Genomic DNA, 12,219 nt, shown 5'->3' on the forward strand with positions numbered 1-12,219 from the left:
GTTTCCTCCTGTGGACCCTGTAAACTCCTTGTGAGAATGTATCATTACTCCCAATTCTCTTTTAGTGTACTCTGCTGTGCACTCTGTGCAGTTCTTGAACATTGTCAAAGCTCAATCACTACCACCAATTGACTGATAGGAAGAGATCAGAGGTGAGCTTGGAAAGAGTAATCCCTGTGGGCTGAAGATGTAGAAACTAGATTAAATGGTAGAGGTCAAGAAAGGAATTAGAAGAGAGGAAGTGGAGAAATCAAGTGTAACCAACTCGTTTGAGTTTGTACAGCAAGAGCAGGAGGGAGATGGGGCAGTAGCTGGAAGGTGCAGTGGGGATCCAGAGTAGGCTTTTTCAGGGTAGGGGACATTAGAACATGTTTGAAGAAAGAATGGAAGGAGCCATGAGGGAGTGAGCAGCTTATGCTACTAGCCAAGGAGGGAAGAATGGATGCTTGTGCATTTATTAAGTGATAAAGGATGAGGTAATAATAAAAATAATAATAATAATAACGTGGGTATTTGTTAAGCACTTACTATGTGCCAAGCACTGTTCTAAGTGCTGGGTAGATACAGAGTAATCAGGTTGTCCCACGTGAGGCTCACAGTCTTAATCCCCATTTTTCAGATGAGGTAACTGAGGCACCGAGAAGTCAAGTGACTTGCCTAAATTCACACAGCTGACAGGTGGCAGAGCCAAGATTAGAACCCATGACCTTTGACTTCTAAGCCCGTACTTTTCCCACTGTGCCATGCTGTTTCTCAATAATGGTATGCCAAGCACAGTTCTAAGCACTGGAAGGGGATACAAGTTAATCAGGTTGTCCCACGTGGGGCTCATAGTCTTCATCCCCCTTTTACAAATGAGGTAACTGAGGCCCAGAGAAGTCAAGTGACTTGCCCAAAGTCACACAGCTGACAAGTGGTGGAGGCGGGATGAGAACCCACGACCTCTGACTCCCATGCTGAGGCTGTTTCCACTGAGCCGTACTGAGGTGGAAGCACCATCCAAGGAATTTGAGAGTAGGTGGGAGAGCTTTTTACAAGACCACTGAGAAAGATGAGAGATGCTTCATTCAATTGTATTTATAGAGCGCTTACTATGTATAGACGATGTGAGAGTGGGGTAGGGGAGTTGAGGAGAAAAATTTAGAGAACCCATGCCATTTTATGAGCTAAATATTTAAGCTTAAACCTCACTGATTAGCACACGAACAAAATGAAGGAATGCAATCCAAAGAGGGGAAATTGCTTAAAAGTGATCGTTGAGTTTCATCAAATGTATTGAGTTCTGCAGAAAAAGTGAAAAGAAAATACTAGTTTCTAGTATGAGTCTGGAATGAATCTTAAACTGACAAGGAAAGCACTGCTTGGAGTGACACTGTCGTCAGGAGTGGTTCAGACATTGCTTTGTTTGGACTGAGGTATACGTTGATGTAATGTGCTAACAACTCTGAAGTTGTTATTTTGGTGCAGTTTAGTGATGCACATACAGAAATTGGTTTTCATCAAGTTCTCTCAAGCTCTTTGTCTTACATCATGGAACTTTTGCAAATCCCAGGATAACTGACTCCGTAACACAGGCTTTCCTCACAAGTGTGCATTAAACAGGGCACAAAAGCAATTGAGTTCTCTTCTACAGTTTCTCCTTTGAGCTGCTCACCTGGCATTTGGTAAGAATAAGGTGTTTGGCCTGGCTGGGGTGTGGAAAATCCAGGGCTGTAACTGAGGCATCCACTCTGGAGGGATGATTGCGTTTGGGAAAGTCCACTTTCTGTCTTGATGCCTGGTAACATGACTCCTAAATCTGTGAGAGAAATTAATTTACAAACAGTTCTTTCACCACACTGAAAAATAATGCATATCTAAAGAGCAGACTCTACTCTTCATCACTTAAATAAGAGGAGGAAAAAAGAAAGTTACTCTACCGTAAGTTGGTAAGCTGTAAGGCTGTCCTGTCTGGGAGTAAGCTGTATAGACTGCTGGTTGCTGCATTCCTGAATACTGAGTCTGACCCGCATAGGCAGACATTGTTTGAGCTGCTGGTGTAGAAAGAATGTGTGGGTAGGGCCTAAATATCAGAAAAATAGATTACTGTGGCAACAAAGGCTTTTCATGTGGATTCATACAGTTTAGCATTATTAAAACTTTTTAAAAATTACAGAAGGAAATCAGTGAATCTACCTATGCATGTAGCATTTTAGTGCAGCAAGGTATTTTTCAACCATTTTCATTAGTTATCTCCAATGTTATCCTTGCAAACTATAGCTTTCCAAAGCAATATTGTCTTTATACCACTAAGGTAATTGAGGCCCACAGAGGTTCATTCATTCAGTAGTATTTATTGAGCGCTTACTAAGTGCAGAGCACTGTACTAAGCGCTTGGAATGTACAATTCGGCAACAGATAGAGACAATCCCTGCCCAGTGACGGGCTCACAGGTTGAAATACATATCTGGGACCATCCGTCTATGAAACACTTATAAGAGTCTTGTCATTTCTGATTCACTCTACAAATTCCATCTTTAAATAAAAATCTAACAGTGATTTTTTTTCATTCCTCAATCAGAATATTTAGAACATGTTGATGATCAATTATTTTAGAAATTCTGAAAAATTGGTTAAGAAAATAAAGAGGATTCCCCTCTTTAGAAAAACATCATTTGGGCTTGAAAATTCAGGTAACTGAGAAACTTTTACTTTGAAAAATACCCTTAATGTTGTACGTATCCGTGTTTGTATGCACAGAGGCACATACATATGTTTTAGGGACTTATATTAGTTGAATAAAAATTGGAAATAATCTTGCACCAAGATCAAGAGGACATTTCCAGGGAGTGGAGTAAAGCCACAGTTAAGGAATCATGTGCCTGTCTTCAACAACATATATCTGGCAGAAGTACCTGGGCTATAAGTGTGGTATTCAAATATGATAATAATAATAACAACAATAATAACAGTAGTATTTTTAAGTACTTTTATAATGTGTTTATTGAGCACTAAGGTAGATACAAGATAATACGGTTGAAACCATCCCTGCCAAACATGGAGCTTGTAGTCTAAGTAGGAGGAGAGCACATATTTAGTCCACATTTTACAACTGAGGAAATTGAGACACACAGAAGTTAAGTGACTCATCCAAACTCACAAAGCAGTCCAGTCGCAAGTGCCCAGACAAAGGCATGTGCAAATCTTCCCTAAGTTTATAGCACACCCGACTAGCCACACCACACATCCGAGAACAAGAATACTGACTGATCCCTTTTTCACAGAATAAAATTAAGGATAATTTTCATAGTTCCACTATCACTACATAGGACAATCTTGGTCGTATATTTTAAAAGTAGTTTACAAAAACATACATTCAGATTTTAGTAAAATGCTTAAATAAAAAAAAATTAGATTTCAGGCATTTTGCTCTTAAAGGCCAGCCAAACAAAACAGATACTTACTTAGAGGGATATAACTGTGGGGAATACTGATGTGCAGATCTTGGACTGTAGCCGCTACTTGTTATAACTGCAAGACACAAAAACCAGCATACAAAAGGTGGTCCCATAAATTGATTTCATCAATTTGCAAGAGTGAATGAAGTATGACATTTTCCACATCTATTTGAAGAATATTCTTTTTAAATTGCAGCCCAACTGCTTAAGAATGATCTACAAATGTACTCAAACACAGATACTCAAAACATGCTAGAAACAACACCTTCTCTTACCCACTAAACTCTGTTTTTGTGGGAAAAATATTTTCTCACATCATAGGATGTATCCACCTTGGACTGACACTTTCGGTACCTCAAATAACATTTCAGATATCGGTATAACACGTTGCAAAATGGTTTTCCTTTGATTATTTGGAAATCTAAATTATGATTTAATTCCAAAATGAAATTCTAATGCACTGACCAAATTAAATGGCATCACACCCAATGACAATAAAAATACTTGCCACAATCCTAAAAAGAATAAAAAAGATTCCCTTTCAAATTCTGAATTTGCTATTTTTGCTTCTGTCTTTCAGTTTTAGGAGCTATAAATCTGGCCAAGGAGAAAATAATTCGGCAGAGTCAAGTTCTCTATTCACTGATAGAGCCTATAGAATAAACATAGGCAATGACAGCAACATTTTATTTTTTAAAAAGAACTATAAAATTGAACTCTACAGTAGCAACCACATCTAGAGCTATATCTCTAGGCTATCAAAAGCTGGCCTCTTTCAAGAAGAGTTTAGAGAGCGATAGTCATACCCTATTAACATTTCATCCAAGAATACTGCCCCAAACTGGCCTAATTCCAAGAGTTTAGCAGTCTCTCTTTCCTTTAACCATCTGTCTTGACTAAGACAGATGTATTCCAAATATATATACTCTAAAGTGTTGAACCAATCCGTTCAGAGCTAATCCATACTGGGCAAACATACAGAGTGTCTTTATTAGGCCATCTGCTGTTCATTCACTTTTCAAAAAGATTAAAGTCATACACAATGTAGCACTGGAATTGCTTTAGCCTAATCAATCATAGTTATACTTCAAAGAATATCCTTTCTACATTGTTCATAGGAGTACTGGAACCAAACTCTTAGAATCATGTAAGTGACAAATAGGTTTAGGTCTCTAACTATTTTATGAAATGTGATATATATCTACACCCAAATACCATTAAGTGCCCTTGTGATCTACTGCTTCATAAGTATACAGAATTTAGCCCTTTTAAAACATGCCTTTGCCACTGAGACTGGGATATTTGAAGTACTGAATATTTAAAATAGTTTTCCCTCATGGTGTTGAAATCGACAGCAAGCAATTCCAAAAGTCAAATCTGAAGAAAGGGAGTTTTGGGCAAGGATGTTTTAGAAACAAGGCTGACTGTTTTCAGTCACCCAGAATGGAAAATTAACTTTATGTAACTACTCAGATCAAAGTAAGCAGACCACTAAACCATTTGGGTACTTCATAATTACTATGCACTTAAAGAACACTTAAAGTTTAGCTTGTGAGATCACTGAGAGCAGGGGACTGGTTCTAACACATTGTGGACACTTAATAAATATTACATAATAACAACCACACGAATTTCTACCTGAAAGCCTTATGGGTCTGTAACAGCAAACTCAAGGCTAGCTTGTTTTTTCATGTGTCAATCAAATTTAATGTTTCATTAATTGCTACTCTGCCCTTTTTGATCAGAAGTATAATCAGATGAAGCCTAGCACTATGTCTTTAACTCTTTAATTGCCAAACTCTGCTTTGGCATGCTTGAAATCCACATGTTCTTAATCAGTTTTGGAGAAACAGAGTTCTGTCCTACCACAGCAATTTATGGGAGAAGCAATGTCAACAGAAAAATAACCATTTCTCTTATAAAGATCAGCCAAGTAGTAAGAAATAGATTTCACAGCAAGCCAAAATATTTAAAGACAATTTAAGTATCCTTCTTCTCCCCTCTTTTCCCCAGACATCATTAATAAAATGGCATTAACCACAGAATGACCTGATTATATTCAATTTCATTTTAAACTCCAGACCCATGGTCTACTGGTCAATGACTAAACAAGTGATGAACGATTTTTCTTCTTCAGTGGCCATAAGGTATAGCAAGTGTGAGATGAGGAAGACGAAATCTGAGAAAGGGTTTATGTTACACTCAGTAAAATTATACATTTTGTTCTAATTCATCTGACTTTATGGATAACTAAGTTCAGAGACTAAGATTAATGTGTACCCCAGGCTGTGACTTTACCTATCAAAGCAAGTTACCCTGGGTTAAGCCATCTCTGTCCAAGAGTTAGTACAGCTTATGCCCCAAAATGATCAGGCATTGTTCTGGGAGAGCAAAAGCACTAAACTTTATTCCCAGATGAGTCTTTGATTTTCAGGGTAAACCAGACCAAGATACTTCACTTCTCCTTGCCCTGGAATTTCAACTATGAAAATGGTGTTAATCCCTACCATCCTACACCTACTAAACTAGGTCCAGTAAGAGGGGGGATAATAATAATGATGATAAAAATAATAACTATAATAATATTAGTTAAGCACTTACTATGTTCCAGGCACTGTATTAAGTGCTGGTGTAGAGGCAAGCAAATCAGGTTGGACAAGTCCATGTCCCCCAAGGGGCTCAGTCTTAATCTCCATTTTACAGATGATATAACTGAGGCACAGAGAAGTTAAATGACTTATCCACACAGACAAGAGTGATGCAACCAGATTAATAATAATGTTGGTATTTGTTAAGCGCTTACTATATGCAGAGACTGTTCTAAGCGCTGGGGTAGATACAGGGTCATCAGGGTGTCCTGCATGAGACTCACAGTTAATCTCCATTTTACAGATGAGGTAACTGAGGCACAGAGAAGTTAAGTGACTTGCCCACAGTCACACAGCTGACAAGTGGCAGAGCCAGGAGTCCCACTCATGACCTCTGACTCTGAAGCCCAGGCTCTTTTCACTGAGCCACGCTGCTTCCCCTGGATTAGAACCCAGATCCTCTGACTCTCAGGTCTGTACTCTATCTACTAGCCCCTGCTGCTGCTTGAAGAGGCTGCTGCTTAAAGAATGAAACTTGATTCCTAAATCTTGTCCCCAGATCAAGCCCTGGAGTCATTACTTTCAAGTCCAAGTTGGTTCCACATGTTGGGCAAGATGGATCCCAAAAGACATGAGCCCTATGGCTACTGTAGGAGAGATTCTGACTACATTCACGTTGTTAGACTGTGAGCCCGTTGTTGGACAGGAATTGTCTCTGTTGCCGAATTGTACATTTGAAGCACTTAGTACAGTGCTCTGCACACAGTAAGCGCTCAATAAATACGACTGAATTAATAAATGAAAGTTTTGGAGAGCTCAGATAACTGAATTACTACGATGTCGTGAATCTGTAAGATATGGGACTGACTGGATCTTTCTCTCAATCTAACCATGCTATTTATATATGGAGTATTTTTCTAACTACTAATCAGCCAATCCAGATGCAATTCAAGTTCATGAGCAGTTTCACACCACTGTACTCACTATAAATGAACATACACCTACCACATAAGGGTCATTCACACATTCACCAAAGCAATCGGAGATGGAAAGGTATTAAAAAATGCAATTCTGATGTATTTATTTCCTGGTGTTCCTTGGAGAAGAGCAATATGATTAAGTATTTATAATAATTATGGCATTTAAGCACCTATTATGTGCCAGGCACTGTACTAAGTAGTGAGGCACTGTTTATGCCAGATTAGTTGAAAAGATGGCATGTACTTATGAGCACAGAGTTCATATGCATATAATTCACACATATATGAATATATTCAACTTACTTGCACATCTATTTTTGATATACAGTATGAATGGCTTTGGATGAATAAAACAGTAGTGTGTTTTCATACAGGAGATTTTGAAATTTGAGATTTATCCTCTAGACTGTAAACTTACTGTGGGCAGGGAACAAGTCTACCAACTCCGCAGTATTTAACTCTCTCAAGTGCTTAGTACAGTGTCTATACACAGTAAGTGCTCAATAAATACATTGATTCATTTTTCACCTATATTTACTGCTTTATAGAAAATACGCTTTAATTTTCAGACACATAGTATATGGTCTCATTTCAAAATTTATATAATCTGCCTTCCACCAACTCTAGTGTTACTCTAGTTTCCGATTAGACTGTAAGCCCGTCAAATGGCAGGGACTGTCTCTATCTGTTGCCGACTTGTTCATTCCAAGCACTTAGTACAGTGCTCTGCACATAGTAAGCGTTCAATAAATACTATTGAATGAATAGTTTTGCTCACCATAGGAATTTTTTTTACATGCTAAATATTTATCAACCTACATAAGTAAAAGTCTTTACATTCTGTAAACAACTTAATGAACAAAATCATTCCATTTTTTAAATGATTCTGTAACTGTTGGGTTGATATATCAATTTATATTTAAAATGGATTGATGTTTATAGTTAAACTATTGTTCTCTTCAACATATTAATAGCAAAAGTAGCACTCCCCAGTTCAGTGTTCTAATTCAAGCAGCATGTGCTTTCCTGCAGTCCATTAGCCTTTAATACTTTTCACTCAACTGCTTACAGAGGAGGATTTTTTTTTTAACCTACTGAGGAAACGAGGCTATTTAGTTGGAATCACATGGATAATTTTACATTTAGAGTCCTGGAGAGGAGGTAGTTTTTATATAGCTTTACTAGTAAAATGGTAGGTGAAAGTTTATGACAATAATTTATTCCTTTCTGGATCAAACTTCATATAAAATAATGACTATTATATCACCTCAATCTTGTCTGTCTCACTGCTGTCCTCTCACCCAAGTCTTATCTCTGGCCTGGAACATACTTTTCATACTTGGCAGGCGATTACTCTTCCCACCTTCAAAGTCTCCTCCAAGAAGCCTTCCCTGACTAAGCCCTCATTTCCTCTTTTCCCACTTCCTTCTGGGTTGCCCTGACTTGCTCTCTCTATTCACCACCTCCACCACCAGCACTTATCCATCGATCAATCAATTGCATTTATTGAGTGGTTACTATGTGCAAGGCACTGTACAAACCACTTGAGAGACTACAATACAACACAATTAGCGAACATGCTCCATGCCCATAATGAGCTTACTTATGTACATATTCATAATTTATTCATATTAATGCCTGTCTCCCTCTCTAGACTGTAAGCTTGTGGTGGGCAGGGAATGTCTGTTATATTTCTGTGTTGTACTGTCCCAAACATTTAGTACAGTGTCCTGCACACAGCGAGCCCTCAATAAATATGATTGATTGATTGACTTATTACTATCTCACTATCTGTCAATGATGAGGCACCTTAAATGAAAATGTCAATGAAAGGATTTAACAACCAAAATATATTAAGTTTTATGAAAAACATTTTGAAGTTATCTAATACACACCGTTAAAGGCATATTAATTTTAAGAGCAAATTTATTTCTTGATTTTTAATAGCCCCAAAGTTGATTATTCTAGTCCGATTTTAGCTGATTCATGTTATTTTAGCATTTACAGTCTTGGACTGAAGAGGATTATGAATTCTGCAATGTGTACCCAATAACACATGCGCTTAAGGCTTTACCTGACCCAGTAAAAGTGTCAAGCGCTCCATCTCCAGTTGTCGTCGTTGTTTCACTGCTGTTCATAGGCTCTGTTTTGACTGCAAGAAGAGACACTACATAGAAGAATAAGTAGACATGAGATTTTATGTCTATTTTATAACAGAGACCTGATCTAGCTGAACTAGCAATAGTTTACTAGACGGTGCATGCAAGAGAAAACATTCAGTAATCTGTGACAACAGTCTTGTTAATTCAGCTTCTGAATTAATTCACTTTTATTCATGCACTATAATTCAAAATTTCCAGGTGGAACAATTCCCTAAGACCTATCTGTTGAAGGCAGAATCCCTAGCACATGAAATAGCAGGATACACTTTTCCATTCTCAACATGTCTGCAAGGAAACTAGGAACAAATTCAGAAAAGTCACTAAGGCTTTATCCCTTCCCAGTGCAATCCCACATAAGAAATAAATTGCCTAATTTTTCCCCCAGATATCAGTAAGAAAACAAAATCATAAACATTCTTCAGGACTTCATTATTCAAAGTACTGAATAATGTAGCACATGAAAAATAAGGTAGTGAATGTTTCTGCTTTCAATAGACACTACCCAAGCCAATTTCTTTTTTAATGGAAAGTTAATCAAATCCAAACTTTATACAGACAATTATGTAATAATCAGTGGGCCATTTTTATGGAGGTATAGTGAAGTACAGTTTTCCTGTAAAGGAGGAATTGCATTCTTGAAGAAGCCCTTACTAAGACAAACTTGTGATTTACTACAATTGCCAACTGCTTCTTCTAAATGCTCCATTGCATTCTATCCAGGCAGACTTACATCGTCAAAAGAATGTTCCCTAATTCTGCCACTGTGTTCTATTCTAAACATATACTAAAAACTCACTTGGGAAAACTACCGGTTGGTGTTGGTAGGTGTTGTCAACTGTGAGGGAGCAACCACATCATTTAGTGTTGGAACTATTAAACTATATTACTCAAAAGAAGTAAAAAAAACCCAAAAACCTAAAATATGATTGACAGTGGGTTCAGATCTTAAGGTAAGTTTTTTTTTACTCTTTTTGATACTTTAGAGTGTAAACCAAATGATAATAATAATGATGATAATTACGATTATTGTAGCATTTGTTAAGCACTTACTATGTGCCAAGCACTGTTCTAAGCTCTGGGGAAGATACATGGTAAGCAGGTTGGACACAGTCCCTGTCCCACATAGGGCTCACAATATTATTCCCCATTTTACAGCTGAGGTAACTGAAGCATAGAAGAGTTAAGTGACTTGCCCACAGTCATTCATTCATTTGTATTTACTTAGTGCAGAGCACTGTACTAAGTGATTGGAAAGTACAATTCAGCAATTCAGCTAACAGTCTAGAAGGGGGGGTCACATAGCAGACATGTGGCTCAGCCGTGATTAGAACCCATGTCCACTAGTCCCAGGCCCGTGCTCTTTCCACTAGGCCATACTGCTTCCAGTATGGTGTGATCCAGCAACAAATTCACAAATGTGAGACATGGCTGGGTACAAGAGAAATAGCATAGCTTAGTGGATAGAGCATGGGCCTGGGAGTCAGAAGGATCTGGGTTCCAATACCGGCTCAGCCCCATGTCTGCTGTATGACCTTGGATAAGTCACTCAGCTTCTCTGGGACTCAGTTACCTCATCTGTAAAATGGTGATTAAGACTGTGAACCCCAAGTGGGAAAGGAACTGTGTGCAGGCTGGTTAACTTGTATCTACCCCAGTGCTTAGAACAGTGCTTGGCTCAGTGCTTAACAAATACCATGATTATTATCAGTACAAGGATCACAGGGGGACACAGCATGAGTCAGAAAGTGTCATTTGGTATGTCTCAAAAGGGAGAATAGGTTGTAGGAATGGTCAGTCTGTATTGATCACATTCTGATATATGGTCTAGCTCCACAGTTTGAGAAAGGTGAAGGGAATACAGAGTGGGGAATGGGTATTAAAATAGATTAAAGGGAGGAAAAGACCTGGGAGTAAAGGTTAAGGCAACGGAGATTATTCAGTCTAGAGAAGAGAAGTCTGGGGGCAAACTAAAAATATGAAGGTCATCTCAAATACATTGGGCCGGGGGGCGAGAATATTATTCAGGAGATGGTGGCCAGATGTGCGGCAGCTCCACTGAGGAGAGAACAAGAGGAAATGGGCTTAAGTTCCATCAGGAGGGACTTAGGTAAAGATGAAGAATTTCCTGACAATTAATGCTTTAGACATTGGAATGGGCTACAGGAAGGAGGTTCGGAAACTCCTCTCCTCGAGGCCTATAGTGCTTTAGGTGTAGGTATGCCTGTCGATGAGGGGTGAACAAGATGATTTTTCAGGATCCTTTCCATTCCTAGGATTCTACAGTGCTCTCCATATTCATACATTGATGGAGTATAGGCTTTCAGTGTTGAAACATAATGCCAAGGTTTTTTTTTCCCCCATCAAAGGCATAGTCATATGGACTGAGCATAATCTGATGATCCAGGACCTCTTAAGTGCTAATTCTGGCTCCAGAATTAAACTCTTTAGACATGGCATATCTGCATTTTCCCATGTGTGAAAAACACATAGTCATACACTTCCTTTCAGATGGCTTTGATGAAAATTCATGCTTCTAATTCCCTTTCACAATGAAGAATACCAAGACAGCAATGAGTGATATGTCCCATCTATCAAAGAGGATTATGAATGGGCTCATATAATTTTGTTTTTACAAGCCTTAACTATTGCAGCAACAACTACTAAAACAACTCCTAGGAATCCTTCCTTCTGTGCTTTTCTATGTGGAGGAATGGCCACACGATGGGATTTTCATTAAGAAAAATACTACTTCTCTCTTATTTAATTGAGGAGTTTACTGCTTATTCATTATATTAGGAAATGATACCCAAAGATACTTTACTTTTGGTTGGACAATACATGTCCTTATACATACATATGAAACACTGACATAGATAACTTTGCAGCAACTCATTACCCAACAATTCATGGTGGCTGAAGATTCCTGTTAGGAAAATTATAATGGTTGAGCCTAGGTTTTCAGGACTGAGAACATGAGCTGAGGTGTAAGAGGCTTGTATAGTGCCAATCGCTGTCTCTCTTCTTTGCCAGTCATGTTTCCCCTGAGGCACAC

At 38.3% G+C, this 12,219-nt stretch overlaps 1 protein-coding gene across 6 annotated transcripts in view; it reads right to left on the reverse strand.

Moving 5' to 3' along the window:
* EYA4 (EYA transcriptional coactivator and phosphatase 4) overlaps positions 1 to 12,219 on the reverse strand; it is a 232,144-nt gene that overhangs the window by 56,705 nt on the left and 163,220 nt on the right. For all 6 annotated transcript variants that reach the window (XM_039911180.1, XM_029082981.2, XM_039911178.1 and 3 more), the window contains 4 exons: positions 9,080 to 9,172; positions 3,444 to 3,510; positions 1,920 to 2,062; positions 1,655 to 1,798 (listed from right to left, as the gene is read on the reverse strand). In XM_039911180.1, coding sequence (XP_039767114.1) covers positions 1,655 to 1,798; positions 1,920 to 2,062; positions 3,444 to 3,510; positions 9,080 to 9,172 — 447 coding nt within the window. The remainder of the gene's footprint in view (positions 1 to 1,654; positions 1,799 to 1,919; positions 2,063 to 3,443; positions 3,511 to 9,079; positions 9,173 to 12,219) is intronic.

This window comes from Ornithorhynchus anatinus, chromosome 2, assembly GCF_004115215.2.
Source record: "Ornithorhynchus anatinus isolate Pmale09 chromosome 2, mOrnAna1.pri.v4, whole genome shotgun sequence".
NCBI lineage: Eukaryota > Metazoa > Chordata > Mammalia > Monotremata > Ornithorhynchidae > Ornithorhynchus > Ornithorhynchus anatinus.